Source organism: Lates calcarifer, linkage group LG18 (assembly GCF_001640805.2).
Source record: "Lates calcarifer isolate ASB-BC8 linkage group LG18, TLL_Latcal_v3, whole genome shotgun sequence".
Classification (NCBI taxonomy): Eukaryota; Metazoa; Chordata; class Actinopteri; family Centropomidae; genus Lates; species Lates calcarifer.
Window position 1 is genome coordinate 14,314,923 of NC_066850.1, and position 19,028 is coordinate 14,333,950.

The 19,028-nt window shown below is 39.6% G+C and overlaps 1 protein-coding gene across 25 annotated transcripts in view; it reads left to right on the top strand.

Moving 5' to 3' along the window:
- Nucleotides 1-19,028, top strand: part of plxnc1 (plexin C1) — a 49,473-nt gene that overhangs the window by 19,963 nt on the left and 10,482 nt on the right. For 5 of the 25 annotated variants that reach the window (XM_051077822.1, XM_051077825.1, XM_051077823.1 and 2 more), the window contains exons 6-21: nt 9,956-10,121; nt 10,658-10,760; nt 11,031-11,106; nt 11,646-11,687; nt 11,803-11,936; nt 12,131-12,310; nt 14,050-14,158; nt 14,618-14,797; nt 14,878-15,045; nt 15,209-15,305; nt 15,448-15,549; nt 16,421-16,524; nt 16,650-16,691; nt 16,791-16,915; nt 17,226-17,424; nt 18,682-18,828. In XM_051077822.1, coding sequence (XP_050933779.1) covers nt 9,956-10,121; nt 10,658-10,760; nt 11,031-11,106; nt 11,646-11,687; nt 11,803-11,936; nt 12,131-12,310; nt 14,050-14,158; nt 14,618-14,797; nt 14,878-15,045; nt 15,209-15,305; nt 15,448-15,549; nt 16,421-16,524; nt 16,650-16,691; nt 16,791-16,915; nt 17,226-17,424; nt 18,682-18,828 — 1,974 coding nt within the window. Of the gene's footprint in view, nt 1-4,499; nt 5,629-6,014; nt 6,138-9,326; nt 9,462-9,584; nt 9,686-9,761; nt 9,868-9,955; nt 10,122-10,657; nt 10,761-11,030; nt 11,107-11,645; nt 11,688-11,802; nt 11,937-12,130; nt 12,311-14,049; nt 14,159-14,617; nt 14,798-14,877; nt 15,046-15,208; nt 15,306-15,447; nt 15,550-16,420; nt 16,525-16,649; nt 16,692-16,790; nt 16,916-17,225; nt 17,425-18,681; nt 18,829-19,028 lie in introns of those variants that run through there. The other 20 variants (XM_051077821.1, XM_051077817.1, XM_051077819.1 and 17 more) reach the window with 10 other exon arrangements.

Sequence of the window (19,028 nt, forward strand, 5' to 3'; positions counted from 1 at the left end):
GTTATCTTCTATTTATTATGTCATGCTGCATTACACTAGACTGTGGCATTATATCACAACATGCCACAGTATATTAGAATATGTCCTGTCACTCCAGCTCATCACATGTAATCTTCTAGCGTTATAGTACAGTTACATTATAACTGTCACATGCATCTAAACATATGCACGAACATGCAGAGTGAAGCACGTCATAAATTATCTTCCACTTGTTTGACATCACATTTGTCTTCTTGTGTTGTGTTAGCATGATTTGTTTTTTTACATCAACAGTGTCATGTTGTTTCATACTGTTATGTCACATCCTGTTGAATCATGTCATATTAAATTGCTTAGTTTACCATCATGTCATGCTATGCCATACAGATTATATCATATTCTATATAACACAGAATGTTCCTTTAATTCACTGCAGAATCTCACCTATGACACACCTGCAGCTGAAAACAGTCAGAGGACTTTTACCAGCACTGTGTTTCTGAGAGTAGCCAATGAAACCTTGTCCTGCTCTGATAAAATCACCTACTATCCAGACCCTGAGTTTACTGGTTTCACATCCACGAGAATAGGGGAATGTGCGCATCACCATAGAGGTACGACATATTTTCCACACGCATGCACACACGTGGCATCAATTCATAAAAGGTTCTTTTGTCATTTCAGAAAGAGGCAGACAAACTGGAGATGACAGCAGCAGAGTTGTCAGTGTGGGGCGTTCAGGAAGGAAAACAATATCCCTGCATCATGAAGAGCAAAGAAACTTTTCCCAAGATTGATCTTTTCATCTGTTTTATTCAAAACACACCAGATGCTGAATTTCTGCATTTAATGGTAAGTCTTTCGTTCCCACTGCAACAACCTACACAGTGCTAAAAGACATACAACCTAAACATTATTGTAATTATAAAGTTTGTGAGGTGGTGCCACATTCTTTCACCACAAATACTGATTTTCATGCAGTGGTTTTCAAACCAGGGCATGGTTTGGTAAAGCAGTAACCACACTTCAGTTATTTTTGACCCACTGGTCCTTTGAGGCGTCCCACTGTGAAATCCTCTGTAGCAGTGCTGTTATTGTTTTTCAGATAAAGTATGGTGATAAGACGGTAAGACTCGGCCCTCCATCTTTATTACATCAAGTCCTTCTGATACTGCGCCTCCTGCTGATTCCCTGTGTTACTGTTGGTAAAATTAAGTAGGCTGGACTGACAACACCAGCTGTTTATAAGACAGTCTGAACTGGAATCAGTTTTAACAATGTTTCCTTTAGATTCAGTATAATTGTTGTGTATATTTATGTTAATGTTTAATGATAGTTTTCTACTACATTCAATAGAGTGCAGACATCCAGTGGTGGTAGAAATACTGACTGAGAACCTTTTCCACTCCACTGTCTGTCTGGTTTGAATCAGTAACTGTTTGTCTTTCAGTGTTGGTGATTATCTGTCGATGGCAAAAGAAACTCACTGCTGAGATGAACAAGCTCTGACTGTTACATCACACTGGCTGAACCTTGTGCATCTCCATTATAGCAGACATAATATCCCAAGTTCATGTTTATTCCTCACTGATAATTCATTTCACCACCCATGGGTTAAATTTGAAGTTCAGTGTTTTGTCTCAAAATTTCTAAGTAGAGGGAGACAACCTTAACTAAACAGTGAGTGTAAGAGGGATTCATGTGAGCTTTATAACGGAGCTTTTACAGTATCTTTCAACCATTTTCTGTATTATGTAACTCCGGTGTAATTGTATCTTGAAGGCTACTTGAAGAACCTGACCTTTGTGTCCTTGCTTTGAATCCAAGTTTCACAGATTTTACTTATGGAAGTAAAAAGTATTTTTAGTCTTGAGATAGAGTATATTAGAGAACTGACAGAAAATGAGGTGGGGTGACATGCAACAAAGTTCCCCAGGCAGACTCAGGGATACCACAACTTGTCCTTTTTGCACACATTGCACAGATTTAACAAATAATATGAACTAGTGCATTTTAAAGATGTTGGTAGGTACATTTTTTTTTGTAGAAAAAGCCAGGCTAGCTTTCCCCTATTTCCTAGTCTTTGTGCTAGGCTACGCTAACCTGCTGCTGGCTTTAGCTTCATATTAACTGTGCAAACTTGAGTGTTGTTGGTCCTCTCATCTAAGTCATTGTCAGGGAATAAGCATATTTAAAAATATCAAACTACTTCTTTACAGACACAGGTCACTGAGGCTCTTTCTGACATCTAACCTTCTCTGTGCGTCTACCATAAATTTTGTAATCAAGTCTTTTTTCTACTGAGTTCATCCTCTCTGATGGTACAGCTGTTATAAGGACATATTGTATAGACTAAGTCTCCTGCACTGCTCAGCACCTCAGCCATTTTATAGACATTCTTAGAGCCACAGGAGTCCCTACAAGAGGAAAGACCTTCACCATAGACTTCCTTATTGCAGTCAGCAGTCAGGATGCTGCAGTTGACATGAGACACTGTGGACATAACATGTTGCAACAATGTCCCACCACAGCACATACCCAAAGTAATGGAAAGAGACAGTCCCACACCAAGATAAACATTTGCTGAAGGGACTCAAACAGAAGCTGAACACTGTAATTACTGTATATCAATACCAAATCAATAACTGTAATCAATAAATGTCTGTAATGAAGTAGATAAAACTAATGAGGCCTGTTTTTCCATCACAACAATAGATGATTTAAAGGTTTTAATGAACAGGACAGTTGTATTTACAATCAAAATACTGATTTACCTGATGATGGATAATGTAACAAGACTCCAACAGTGACATTTGCTTGCTGATCACCTTGAAGGTTGTTGGTGGTTTGGTTTCAGTATATGACACTGTTATGGTCATAGCTGAAGTAAACCAGATTAGATGAAAATGCGTATGTTAAAATAACCATTTAACTGGTTGAGACAGCAGCTATAGATGTGATGCCAGTCAAAGGAGTCCAGAGGAAAATGGCCTCTAACAACAGCCTCTTTTAGTGACTATCAGAAAGGTAGATTAAGTGGGACATGTAATAAGGTAAAAATAAATTAAACACAGAGCATTCCTCCAAAACAAACAGATAATGCAAATAGTAAATGTAAATAAGAACAATTCATGTGTAAGTAATTCTGGAAAAATAATAATTATCTTTGCTATAATGAAGTAATCAGAGATAGATTTATCCACAGGAACACACAAACTGGAGTAATAATACAATGTTTCAGTTCAACCACAAGAGGGCAGCCTACAACTGTCTGAGATTAGGTAGGTTTTTTAAGTATATATACTATATATTCTACATAATGTTACCATTTTTTCAAAGTTATTTTGATGTTTTTATGATTAAGTGAATATGAAAAAGTGTAAACAGTGATACAATTAGCTGAACCTGCATACACACAAATGTATGAATATATTTGCACCTATATTGAGAATATAATTTTGTTTCATTGTTTGTTGGGACATTTTACCTTTAATTGGCTCACAGTGGAGAGACAGAGGGAGATGACATGGAACAGGACCCTTATTGTGTCTTTTCTCTCCTCTCTGTAATTTGTCCTCACATTCACATAAAGTATTTTAGAGATTATTAATGGCGAATATAAAAAAACAAACAAACAAACATATATATTGGGGCAAATATTGGTGAAGAAATTACTTTATCTCTATTATCTGTAATGGATTTCTGGTTTATTTGATCATTAGAGTGGAAAAACACTACAAGGGTCCATTTATTTTCTGGGATATTTTTGTGTTACAAGGCTCATTATTATGAGTAATTATTGTTTGGTCAGTGACATCCAGTGCATGCTTACAGCTAGAGGAAACAACTTCCCAAAGTTGACACTAGATGTCATCCAGAAATCACGTGCTATCATCTTTGCTGTTCTGTAGTTGGAACATGGAGAAAGTTGCATGTTACAGTTTTGGTCACTTGGTGATTTTGATTGATGGGGTCAGTGGACATGAGATGGTATAAAGTACTGAAGCCCATTACACAGTCATCATTACAAGATCATCACATTAAGATCAAACCCTCTGAGGATTCACAAAGTTCATTTTAAAAATGGATAGGAACCATTCTTTTGTGTGGATTGGCCACAGCAGTCAAACAATCAGAACCTGCTGCCTCACTGAGAATCGATGAATTTAGGGCGGAAATCTTCTCGTCCGCCACACCACGACTGTTGGTTCTTTTTGAGGTGGATGTCATTATGTGGATTGTTTAAAACTGATGTATTAGAGGCCTTTTATTCAGCTGGAGGCTGCCATCGTCAGGAATGTGCCCGGGAGAGCGCACATATCACTGCGTGCATATGGTCCTGTGATTAGATTAAAACTTTACAGATTTTGTATGAAAACATTATAAAAGGTGAGACAAACAGAGCTGAGTGAAAACAGTAATGCTGCAAAATCACTTTATCTTAGAACCAAGTCTGTTGGTTTTCGCTTTCGTTGGCGCTCCCTCCCACTTTCGACACTTCTCTTTTCAACAGAGGCGCGCTGCGCTTTTACGCACGACTCTGGTGACACTGTGGTGGAGGCAGAGCACCATGCAGGCCGTCAGTGTGTGAGCGTTTCCCAGTCAAAGCTGCCACCGCTGTAGAAGATGATCCTGCTGCCTGGTCTGTTATTTATCCTCTGGGGAGGAGCGGCTCGGTGTCTGGGGGAGGATGGAGGCTTCACTTTTGATGGAGATCTCCGCCACTTCGCCGTGACCACAAACACGGTTTACATCGCTACAGAGGAGAAGCTGTACCAGCTGAACCACGACCTGACTCTGGTCCACAGTCTGACCCTGAGAGGAATCTTGAAGGGCGGGAACCAACAGCCGGACGACGTGTCGTTTTACCGGGTTTCTGAGACGGCTTCGTGGAACGCAACTTTCAAAGTCAACGTGTTGTTGCCATTTGTTGAGAACGACACTCTGATCAGCTGCGGGGTGATCGACAAGGAGTGTGGTTACTGCGAGGTTCTGGACCTGAAGAACATCTCTAACCTTGTGCACAGGGAGAGCATCCAGGTGGGACCACTGAGGAGCAGCAACGCGTCCGTCGCGGTCTTGGTGAATCTGAAGAAGAATCCAACACAAGACACTTACATTCTGACCGGGGTACAGCAACATCAACACAACACCGAACAGAGCAGCTGCACCTCTAATATCCAAACTGTCAACCTTCAGAATACGGTTGAAAAACAAGCGGGAGGTATATTTTCTCTAAATGATGATCAACTCACGCCCTCGATCAGAAGTAAAGGTGATGTGGAGTTTGTGGACGGATTTCAGATCAGTTCAACCATGTATCTGCTCTCCAACGTGCTCTCAGCCGCTAAAAGTAACAACGTCCGTCTCATTTGGCTTGAGGGCAAAACCAGCAAGACCCAGACTTACAGGTCTCTGCGGGGTGCGACTCTCAGTGTCTCTGAAGCTGGTGGTGAGGGGAACAGACTCCTGGCCTCCTCGGTGATCCCGGGCGGGCCCTCGGTGCTCTGGAGCGGACTGTTCAGTGTGGACGGAGGACAGAGCAACACCGAGCTGCTGGTGTTTGACATCAGCCCCGATCTCACCGGAGAGGACGATTCAGATCCAGACTTCTGCAGTGTCTGTCCCGAAAAGACAAGTGTTACAAAGGTAAGAAGTCAGTTTGTGAAGGTTTTATAGAGTTGGTGCTGGAGAGACAGTGACAAAATAATTCAGCTGTCAGTAACTGTAACTGGACACTTATTCACATTGATAGTCATTACCAGCATATTAGTTATCTGAGACAAAGTTGGTCATATAACTATGCATCATGGTAAGACAATTAGCTGAAATTAAATGTCAGTCTATGTGTAAGTAAATGTGATGCCATACAAACAACAGCCAGTTCACTTGAAGCAATTAAAGTGAACTGGCTTGAGCTTTGAGTAAGGAAAGGTTATTTCCAGTACCTTCTTGACTTTAAAGTTATACTCTTCTGTAGAGCTTGAATACCTGTTGGATCCAAACCTGATGATCAGTGTGTTTGTGTTTCTCAGCCAAAGACCCTGAAGCCGAAGGCAGTGCTCTTCAGACAGAACTACATGACCTCTGTGCTGGCAGTGAGGCAGAAGGCCTGGATGGTTTTCTTCATCGGGACAGGAGATGGACAGCTCATTAAGGTGTATAAGAACTGAAGTGATATACATTATATCCATTATTGAAAAAACACTTTTGAAAAATTAGTAAACCATTTGCTTACTTATTTTGAAAAAGTGAGGACGCACATTGTCATGTTAAACAAGCTCATTAAGGTGTGTATAAGAAGTGATATGTATCTATTATTGGAGAAAGATTTACTCAGAATTTCAGTAACACAATTGATAGCATACATCAAGGACTATCCACTTGAAAACTGAATGGCAAAAAACCTACAGTATCTCTTTTCAGTGCTCTGTATTTAAAGGTGCTATTTGTAAGTTTTTGCTATTGCTACATAGCTGGTGTTAGCGTTAACAGCTGTTAAGACCTTCAAAGCTTCATTATTGTTTGACTAGAGGTTAGAGCTACTTCTTTATACCCTCATGTTGGACTGAGTGCAGACTAGATGCTACAGTGACTCACTATTGCAAAGTGCTATTACAAGACAGGATAGGGCTAGCTCATTAGCAGAAGAAAATAAGTGATAGAAAAAGAAGCAAAACAAAAATTAACATAGGAGTTGCTTCCCACTGCTGGAGGTAGCTCTTTCAAGTTAAGGAATCAAGTTTGATGCTAAACTTGTAACTTTTCTTCTAGACCAGTAAGGAAACAGCTGTTAATATTAATGTTGGCTATGTAGTGTTAGCAGAAACTTATATATAGCACCTTTAATTAAGATGCTATTAAATGCTTCCATTATTCCTGACTTTACATCAGAACCATACAGTAATATTATTTGATCCACACTGTAGTTTTATTTGATATGAGAAGGTACAGAAGGTAGTAACAGACTGACATTTCAGTTGCGACCTCTTCATACTGTAGACTCTTCTGGTAGGGCCTGAAAAATAATCTCCCATGTCTTGAATTACTCCTGGGTGACAATGACCAGTTTCATGTCAGTCATGCTCTTATTTCCTCTGCCACGTCTCCATCACATCACTGTCTATCCTCTCTCCATCTCTTAGATAAAACAATTAATATTCTTCAGACACTCTTTATACAAGCTCACTCACATGGTTAAAGAATTGAATAGAAGTCTGGAAACACTCCAGTAATTCTCCACGAGACACAATAGGTTCTTTCATGCTGAGTTTAGCCTCACAAATGTTCATAAAACCTCTAAGTGTATTTCTTACAGCTCTGCAGCTGAGAGGAACAGCTTTTCTCTGACTGGCAAATGTAGCATGTAAAGGAACACAACTGATAGTGCATAGAAAAAATGTTGCAACGTGGACTGACCACTTACCGCATTTTATTGTCAAAAATGATTGTAAGATATCTGTACCTGCAGATGAGGTACAGACTTAATAATTAACTGGAATATACGTAGAAATGTGTGCAGTCAGTTATGAGTATTTAACTGGGTGTGGTCAAGTTTTAGACATAAGAAATTCTGTTTGTTTAGCAATATTTATTTATATTGAGTTTTTTTTATTTATGTTTTCTTAAATTATGCTGAAGTATATTTTTTCAACAAAAAACAAAAATAAGAGTTATTCAGCTGCAGCTCTACAGCAGCATAGCAGAGTAAGCTGACTGAAAGATATCTACATCTATATACACTGAGAGTGACAGAGGAAATAAGGTCCAGGTGTACAGATGGGTGAGTGGTCAGGTGATATCCAGAGAAGGAAAACTTGGTAGAGAGGAAAGTGAAGTATGATGGAACCTGGAAAAAATTCCAGACAGGAAATGGTGATATTTCTGTGTACCCATTCACCCTGAGCATCACAAAATTCAATTGCATCACATCCTGTGTGCTAGTTAATGGCACAGTGAAGCAACACAGTGGAAGTGACATGATGTGGTAATTAAGCAATATTAGCCGAGAGGGTGTGTTTTAACAAGCACCTCAGTCCTGACCACATCACTGTCGTGCTCAAATGACGTTAAAGGACACCCTCGAGTGTAATCTTGCGATTATACAACTATGACCAACAAAGTAAAATGTATATGGCGGAGTAATATCTTTGGTGATGAGTAAGCCACACTGTCATGCTAATTTGAGCACATTCTTAGACTTAGACTTAGACTAGACTTTACTGATCCCTTGGGATGACTCCCTCAGGGAAATTAAGTTTCCAGCAGTTTATATGGACAGAAAAGCAGCACACACAGGACAGTTTGCAAGCAACAACAGCAACTGCTTGCAAACAGGTAGATAGAGAATATATATATAAGAAATAAACAGTAAACTCTTAATAGGATAAAAAAAAAATACACTGTAAACTCTTAACTAAATATACAAACTATAAATAGAATAAAATAAGAATGAGATAGGATAAATAAATATGGAGAACTGTATATGGCCTGTGGTTAAATTAAATTAAATTATTGCACATTCTAAATGTCTTGTTAATCAATCAGATTGCTTGGTCAGAACTACTTGTTTTATAATGGACATTCAATAGAAACACCAGCATGAAGTTTTCAATGCACATCTTTTTTTCTGTGATGCTGTGATGCTCTTAGTGGATTCAGAGGACAAAACAGTGTTCTCATTAGGACTAAAAGGCATCAGTGAATTAACGTTTTCTTCAACAACCATAGTGGTGGTGGTGGTCATTAAGCTAGTGGCCTGACCTAAATGAAGCCTGAACCACAGACATCACAAGAATTCAGCTCTAAGTTCACCATTCACCACAGTTACTGATTGCAGCAACAAATAATGTTTCCGTTATTTTGTCTGTACAAGTCTTGTTTAGTACAAAATATCTCCTGTTATATTCTGTTTGAGGAATTAGATAAGACATTCATATATGCAGATGTTTTTTGGCTGGACTTTAATTAAGCTGTTTGTCAAAAGCAGCACTAATGGTCTTTAAGGATGATTTTATGCTCAAGCCAAATCTCAGTTAAAGGGCCAAAGATCCATTTTTCTGGCTGCGTGAGTGAAGCTCACTGTGGGTAGGAGGTAAGACTGGATCAGTGATTTGAAAGATCTGGTGATATTCAGTATTTTTCTTAATGTGAACAAATCAAATCAATTTGACATTTACATTTTTCACTTTTTGCAGTTTTCATATTTTGAACCAAGTGGCTCCAGATGCTTCTCATTTTACCAGAGCAGTTTTTTGTTCCACCCATTTTAATTCAACTTCAAATATTTACCAGTGCAGCAGCTCAGTTCCTCAGAAACATAACCAAAGCTACATTCTTGTTGTCAGCTTGCTGTAGATAAGGACTATCACACCGCCTGTCCCATGGTGCTCTACAGGGCCAATGATGATCGCCAAGTGTTTCCCAAAATACTTCTGGATCCAGTGGATCATAAACATGTGTATGTGCCATTTCAAAACCAGGTAGGTGCATTGTACAGGTATACACACACCTGTGTTAAACATTCAAATTTTCAGATTGTCTTTTTATTACCACAGTGTCACATATGCTGTATTTTATAGTTTTGCTTAATGTTTGTGTTCTAGATGAAGCGTGTACCTGTGTCAAAGTGCAGCATGTACACAAATGTGCAGGAGTGTTGGTCTGCACAGGATCCACACTGTGTCTGGTGTGGCTCTAAATCAAGGTCAGAGAAACAACATCTGCATCTGACGTCTTTAAACAATTCTAAACTTGGGTTTAACAAATGTTTCTTTTCCTAGGTGCACATTTGAAGATGACTGCACAGATTCAGACTGGGTGTCCATTCCTGATGATCACCAACACAAAATAGTTTCCTACAAAGTTGAAAAGGAGCCAACTGGTCAGGTAGAGATGAAGTCAAAGGTTTTAACTCTGATCAGTTGTGTGTGTCAGTTATTTGTCCTTTAAACACTCACATCTCCACCTTTCTCAGATCAAACTGAACATCCAGACACACCTGACTGTGGGTCAGAGCACACTGTCCAGATTCGCCTGTCAGTTCTCTGCAAGTTCCAGTGAGCTTTGTAGCAGGAGTGGCCCTCCTCCACTGTTCCCACAATGCACCTGCATCTTCTCTGATAGCAGACTTCCTGCTGAAGGTCAGTGACCTTTGATAAATGTAATAATCCAGTGACCTAATACCTGATTATCAAGGACCTCATCAGTGTCATAATAAAATCACAGAAATTCTCAGTTGATGAATCTGTGTTGTCTCTTGTTATATATCGTTACATTTTATAAAATGTACACTGCTGAACAAAGACAGTCACTGAACAGGCTGCATGTCACAGTAACAATTAGACTTGTTTATCAGGAAATCCATAATATTAAACCCTCAGGCCTGCATATGATCAGCTAGCTGGTGTACCTGAGCATCCAGCTGGCACACCTGATATTGATTTGCTGTTCACTGGTTACTACCTCTGCTGTTTCTAATGATAGTTTCAGAGTGAAACAGAAAGTTTGTCTCTGTCTTTCTTTAGTAACCTCACTCTATATCCAGTTGTTTAGCAGCTGACAGATCTGTGATGCCTCACAGCATACAGTGTTATATTACATGTAAACACATTTATCACTGAAAGCTCTGACATAGAACTGTTTTGCTGTAATGTTTGTTGTATTATTTTCATGTCAGGTCTGGGTGTCAGTGTAAGAATTAGAGTTGGGAAGACGCACTTTTTGGAACAACTGACGTTAACCATCTGTTCAAACATCAGGGGACCTCCAAGTTCTGTCTTGTAAGTCCACTATCATTTCAAAGAAACCAAAGACACTGACTGTGAAGAAAATAATAGATAGAGCTGAAACACAGAATCAGTCAAATGCATCACTGATGAAATCATTAGGTCCAAGTTATATGAAAAAAACTTTGTCTTTTCATAGCCAGGAAGCATATATTACTATGTTGTGGTCTCTGTTCTCTGTCAAGTCCATGTGATCCATTTCTCTAGTGTTATATCAGTGCTGATCTTAACACCAACATGTTATAAGGTTTGTTTTCTCTTCAGGTGTCAGCAGTGTATCAGGGCTGGATGTGGCTGGAGCAAAAACAGCTGTTCCTGGGCAAATCAAGGAGTGATCAATGTAATTATCTAAAATAGGCTTTTCCACTTTTTGAACATGCTGTCAGATATTTGTTATTAACAGTCTGTAAATAGTGACTTCTTATTGTAAATGTAAAAGTTACAAAAAGAAATGCCTTCCAGCAACACCGGTCTTATTTACATGTTGTGTCTTGTTTACTAACTGGTCACCAGCTGATTCAGCACCCAGCTGTCTGCTCTGAGTTGTTCAGAGTTTAGACACTTTGTAAAGATACTACCTTCACTGTGAAAACCCTCTGAGTAAGAGAGTGTGTTTCACTGGGCCCAACTGTTTCTGATCAGTCATTAGTGAAGTAAACTTCTCATGAAACCAAAATGCCTCATTTTCTTTATGCTCATACACAAAAGATGTAAATATGACAGCATTACAGTTGTTGGCATTTACCTCAGGCTGGATGTTTTCTACCGCTTCAGCTGAACTAACCTGAGGTGAAACAGGTCTTGAGTCAAATCTAGAAGCACCTTTACTGTGAATGTCATGTAAACTGATGAATTTCTTTCCCCTGCTTCCTCCTGCAGGACAGTGTTTGTCAAACGATGGAGTCTGGGATGAACTTTTCTGTGAGTCTGAACCTCTCACACACATTCTTCCTCTCAAGTTCAACTCATTCACATTCAGTAGAGATTAAACAGTGGAAGGCAATACATTAAAAATGGTTGTTTCTGTGTGTTTTAGAGGCCAGTGATCTCCTCCATCACCCCCAGTGTCGTGTCTTTCTACGGCAGAAACCACGCAGTGTTGTCGGGTCAGAACCTCAGAGATGTGACCAGAGTGAGGATGACTGTGGACACAGACTGCACTCCCCAAGAGTGAGTCCGTTTATGGGCAACAAACATTATGCTTTCAACATCTGAAAGATGCAGTTATTAAAGGGAAACAGTTTTCAGGTTTTCTGCATTGTTGTTGTCATGATGTTAAGTTGTCAATGCAAACAAACAAGTCTTGGACTCAGTGAGATGAACTGGTTTCTCTCTCTCTCTGTCGTCCTGTGTGCTGTGCTCAGATCTCCTGTATGGAACAACACAGGCGTGAATCTCACGTTCCACATTCCCAGGACAGATGGTAAAGGTGTGGTCAAAGTATGTGCTCTCCTCCCAGATGGTGGTTGCCATGGCAACACTAAAATCACCTACAAGTCATCACCATCCTGCACCAAAATTGTCCCAAGCAGCAGCTGGGTCAGGTATGATTGGATTTGTTGAATCTTTTACAGTCTGATAATACACACACATGTTAAAACCTTCCTGAGGATAACACATGACTGAGTTTCTTTCCAAGAATAACTGAATAACTGTCACAGTGTCAAATCTGATCTCATTCAGATCTGTTATTTCCAGCTGCTGCAGTGTCACTGAAATGTTTCAACAAACCACAACCATGTTTAACATCAAGTTTTGATATCTGTTTCTCCAAATCATAGAGTTCATTTACAGAACATCACACACTGCTGATAGCCACAACATTAAAACCACTGACAGCTAAAGTGAATGACACTGGTCATCTTGTTACCATGCTAATGGGTTTTGGGTCCTGTCATTCATCTGGATGTTGTCCAGCATTGTCCTGCTAGGGGAGCCCCCTGCCATTGGGGAGTGCTATTTCCATTGAGGGTTATGCGTGGTCTTCAACAATATTGAGGTGCAACATGAAACCAAAACTAGGTTAGCACAGTGGTGCAGTAATTAGCACTGTCTCCTCAAAGTAAGAAGGTGCTGGGTTCAAACCCCAGTTCACCATGGCCTTTTCTGTGTGGAGTTTGCATGTTCTCCCTGTGCCTGCATGGTTCTCTCCAGGTACTCTGGCAAGTCCAAAGACATGCAGGTTAGGTTAATGGGTGACTCTAAATTGTCCGTAGGTGTGAATGTGAAAGACCCCACCTCATGCCCAGTGTCAGCTGGTCAGCCGCCATGACCTTTGAGGATAAGCTGTGTAGATAATGGATGGATGGCAACCAAAATTAACTGGATCAAATGTATACAATGTAACAAAAACATGAACCTTGGTTTAGACCTTGGTCTGGACTCTCAGATGTGAAAACACCCTTAATTTGATACTTTGGCTTCTCAGTTGCTCTAAACTACTTATTCAACACTGATAACTACCAAAACGTTAAACCAGTTAAAACTTAGGTTGACTATTTTTGGAGCTACCCCCAGTGCTTTGTCACTACTGAAGGAGATTTTGTATTTATTTTAGGTAACATTGTCAGTAACTGTGGAACAGTTACAAGTTGAGGGTCGTCTTTTGGGGAGAGATAGCAACTTCCCAAAAGCAATGTCTTTCACCATGAGACTACTTCCCTTTTCAGTTGCAGCAAGTGAAAGTGCCACTTCTGCTTTTCTTTTTGCACCCTACAACAGACTTTGGAGAGGCATGATAGTTCGTATAGAACACAACATGTACACATAAAACATAAATCATTCCATAGGTATTTGTTTTCTTACCATTGTGTATTACTTAAAAAAAACAAAACAAAACAAAAAAACCCTGTTTACCAGTTTTATGGCAACATAAGTTAATGGCAACATTATTTTTCTGCGACTTTTGGCAATACGTTCAGTTGGTAATAATCACTGGTTACAAAGAATATATCACCAAGTTGAAGGAGTCCCAACAAAATGTAAGCAACAGAGATAGACCTCTTAACCTATTAAAGAATGAGATCCTTTTTGTTTAACTAGAAACATTGTGATGTATCACAACCAGGCTACACTGGTTGTGAAACTAATTTTATCTGGCAGAACACCCGAGTTTCTGACTACCACTGCCTGTATCTGTTTGTGTTATTGTGTGGCACTTTTACTTGCATAAAGGATCTGAATACGGATTGGCTCCAGCCTTCACCATGACCCTCAAGGATAAGCCATATAGTAGATAATGGATGACTGGATGGATGATTGACTACTGCTCTGTGTCCTGTAGTGGGAAGAGGGAGATCACACTCATGGGCTCTCACCTGGACTTTGTGGAGGGGGTCACACACAGCCACGCCCCACAGAGGGTCAGACCTCCAGGAAGCAGCAGCTATCAGGTGGGTCTGTAGACAAACACAATGTTCCATTGTGTTGTTATCTTCTATTTATTATGTCATGCTGCATTACACTAGACTGTGGCATTATATCACAACATGCCACATTATAGTATATTAGAATATGTCCTGTCACTCCAGCTCATCACATGTAATCTTCTAGCATTATAGTACAGTTACATTATAACTGTCACATGCATCTAAACATATGCACGACCATGCAGAGTGAAGCACGTCATAAATTATCCTCCACTTGTTTGACATCACATTTGTCTTCTTGTGTTGTGTTAGCATGATTTGTTTTTTTACATCAACCAGTGTCATGTTGTTTCATACTGTTATGTCACATCCTGTTGAATCATGTCATATTAAATTGCTTAGTTTACCATCATGTCATGCTATGCCATACATAGATTATATCATATTCTATATAACACAGAATGTTCCTTTAATTCACTGCAGAATCTCACCTATGACACACCTGCAGCTGAAAACAGTCAGAGGACTTTTACCAGCACTGTGTTTCTGAGAGTAGCCAATGAAACCTTGTCCTGCTCTGATAAAATCACCTACTATCCAGACCCTGAGTTTACTGGTTTCAGTCCCATAAGGATAGGGGACGATGTGCGCATCACCATAGAGGTAATGGATATTATTATCACACATGTACAAACATAGGACATGAACACATTGGTCAGCATTTGTTTCTCTTGTCATTTCAGAAAAAGGCAGACAAACTGGAGATGACAGAAGCAGAGTTGTCAGTGTGGGGCGATCAGGAAGGAAAACAATATCCCTGCATCATGAAGAGCAAAAAAACCACCAACGAAATAGAACATTTTATCTGTGAAATTAAGAACACATCCAAAACTAATTTTCAGAAAATAATGGTAAATATTTCAGTCACAATAAACCAAGCTAGATGATACAGAAAACCAATACACTCAGAAGTGTACTGGTTATTAAAGATGAACTTTTTTATTCAGAGTAGTAAATATATCTCTGTTCTGTAAAATCCCTTTCAAATATAGTGCAATTATTTCTTTCTTACAGATAAAATACGGCGAAAAGAGTGTAGAACTGCAACTTAAATCTTCAGGGCTCCTTCTGATACTGCTTGTCCTTCTGCTGATACCCTTCATTATTATCAGTGAGTACACAAAGCAAGGTTGAATGATTTCATCCATTTTGTTCCACCACCAGCCTCGTATACAGAATGTTCAACCTTAAAACCATTTTTTCTTTTTATGTATGAAATTCTGTATGTTTATCTACTTGGCTTTATCTTGCAGTGGTGGTGTTTGTCTACCGAAGAAAACAGAACCAGCTCACTGCCAAGATGAACAGGCTCATGGAAGATCTAGAGCTCGACATTAGGAATGACATCAGACAAGGTCAGTCACACAATCTCTCAATGTATCTGTACTGTAAGTAAGGCACTAATAAATGTCTTGATTTGAAGTATTGTGTGTTCTTCCCCTGTAGACTTCTTCAGTTTTTAGTTTTGTCTTTCCTAGTGACATTGGCTAGCTTTGTTTCCTGTCACTTACAATGGATTCCAAGAATCACCAGTTTAAACAGTCAAAATTACCATTTTTGGATAAGTATCCACATTTTAATCAGAATTTACATCAAGCAGCATAATCTCCTCCTCTGCTGTACAGCATTGTCAGTATGTGAAATATGTATGTGTTTTTGATGTATGCAGTTTAACTGTTTATGTATTTGGGTCTTGATTTCATAAAACGCTATGACCATATTTGCATGTTTTAGCACTGTATTCACAAATGTTCCCACACTGAGTCTTTTGAACATTAAAATGTTGCCTTGCTAATTACAAACCTGCAACTGATCACACTTGATAAATAGCTCAGCCTTATCTCACACTGCCCCCAGGCTTAACCACCTTAATTTCCTCAGTTCCCTGAGCCTCAACACACACACACACACACACACACACACACACACACACACACACACACACACACACACACAGAGTACTATTTTATGGTGTGAAATACTCTGAACCTGTTCCTTTTTCATCCTTACATCCAAGTTGTCACACTAAAACGGTGTTAAAAAAAATAAAATATGATAAATATATACATTTATGTGTCATTTGTAGTAATCAGCTCTGAGCCCACAATTAGTGAGTTGGAGAACCACACCCATTTACACTGCCTTATTTGTTCCCTTGTACTATTTCTCTGGAGAGTTGGTGTCACTCAGGTCTATAGTACAGCCTCACTTAACTGTCCTCCATAGGCTTTGTGGATCTGCAGACAGAGAAAGCTGACTTGATGGAAAATGTTGGAGCGATTCCTTTCCTAGACTACAAGCACTTTGCCTCCAGAATCTTTTTTCCTAAGGTACAGTGAAGCTGGAAATAAAAGCAAATGTTCATATCTGACAAGCTGATGCTGTAAATTGTGAAATATGAAATATGTTTTTACCACAAGATTAACAGAGCTACCTTTTTGTTGCTGTTTCCCAGAGTGAACATTTGATGATGTTGTGTATCAAAGACATTGGTCAGGTAAGGTTTGACACCAGCTGTGGCAGATGTTATGATGTACAGTTTTGTAACTGTCAGTGATGGGCCAGTGATGCATTGTTGTATCTGATCTGTGATCAGGATGCAGAAAAGGTTCAGCTTGATGAGTGTTGCCAGGGCTTGTCCAAGCTGATCCAGGACCAGCTCTTTCTCACATCTATGGTTCACGCTCTGGAGGAGCAGAAGAGCTTCACCATTGAAGACAAGTCAGTTTTTCATTATTTACCTTTAAAGCCTGTTTATGTGACTGTCTTTTATATACAACATGATGCAAATGATGTCTGTGTTGGTATCCGTGCAGCTGTAGTTCAGATTTATTCCATTTTCTGTTTGGTCTTACTGACCCCTCTGTCTTATTCTTCTTACTCAGCTTCTCCACTATACTTTTAGTTTTCTGTTCTGCTCTTCTCTCGTTGTCTTTTTCTCGCCTTTTATTTATAGTATTGTAATGTCCTTGACCTAATTTGCTGTATCCTGTTCTTGCCTACACTCTTATTTTACTCTGTTGTGTTTCAGGTGTGTATTGGCATCTCTACTAACAGTAGCACTCCACGGCAACTTGTCGTATCTGACGGAGATGATGGAGGTTCTGCTGAAGGATCTGATGCAGCAAAACAGCAATGCTCAGCCCAAACTGTTGCTCCGACGCACTGAGTCCACAGTGGAGAAACTGCTGACCAACTGGATGTCCATATGCCTTTATGGCTTCCTCCGGGTCTGTTGCTCTTATGTTTCTTGTAGTCTTTGCTCTTTTGTATTACTACCACCACGTAAACCAGACTAGTGCTGTGGCTGTATGGTTCTGTCTGTCAGTTGTGTCAACAACTTTGCTGAAGGCTGAAATACTGAAACAACTTTTGGTCAGACTGCTTTGAAATTTGTGAAAAAAGAAAAGACAAAAAAACATTAATGAAAATATTCATGGTCCCCAGAAGTTGAATCATCATCATTAATTACTTTAGTGCCATCTGCAGGTCAAATTTTTCACTTATTCAGTTACTATTATTATTGGCTATTATTAATTAAACTCTACTAAACTGACAGACACAAATTTGGTGGAGACAGTCATGTTTCCAAATGATTTTTGAGCTTGAGAACACTTTATTGAACTCTCATTTGAAACTAAGATGGTGAACATGGTCAACATCATACATGCTAAACATCAGCATGTGACTATTAGTGTGAGTTTGGCAGTATGCTGATGCAAGCCTTTAGCTCAAAGCACTGTTTTGCTTAAGAATAAACTCAGAGCTGCTATCTTAGACTCTTAGCCTTGTCATTACTTGTGACCCAACTTTGTAATGTTGGGGAAATTTGTCAACATAATACAGTGTGTGAAGTAAACAGAAACTTCTGTTCTGTTCTGTGGAACTAAAAAAGAAATGTTACTACACCACACGAACCATGTATCAGAATGCAAATGTTGGTTTTACAATTTGTAAAAGACACAAGTATTTGGTGAAAGTCCTCACCCGAGCTGTCTTTCCAAATTTAAGTGATAAGTAACTCCTTAGTGTAAGGGACTGTCTCTGGCTCACCATCTGTGACACACAGGAGCACTGGTTTGCTGTTGTTGTATTTTATGTTGCTGCATTTTTGGCTGGTGATTTACTTTTGGTGATTTAGATTTTGTCAGGTTGTGTTTGTGAGGTCTCAGCTATTTACTTTCAATCTAGAAATAGAGCTGCCACGTCAGCTGTTAAATAAACCACATCCTGTCCTGTCTAAAGCTCCACTGCTAAGAAACATATTACCATGGTGATGGGCATTACCTATCATCAGCATTGATTCTTTCTTAGTACTAAATTCATTTAGCATCTACACAGCTCATGTGATGATGGTTTACGAGCCCTACCTCTTTTGTTACTGGCCAGTGTAAACCAGATGACACCACTGGAAGTGTCTGCATAAAGTTACTCTAGCTTCAGTGCCCTGTATGACTGGCTGAGTTCCTGTTTCTGATTTTGTTCAGGAAAGTGTCGGCCAGCACCTGTTCCTGATGGTGAGCGCTCTCGCGCAGCAGATCGCCAAAGGACCTGTAGACTGTGTGACAGAGAAAGCTCTGTATACACTCAGTGAGGACTGGCTGCTGTGGCAGGCTCAGGACTTCAGCTCCCTGGTACACACACACACACACACACACACACACACACACACACACACACACACACACACACCACACACACACACAGACTCTCACACTTTTTACATCTCAAGGCATTTGTACACTTGAGCGGATTACTAAAATCCAAACAAGTGGTCCTTACTTATTTCAAACACTTGGAATAACCACCAAACTGTGTGGAACATTTTCATATT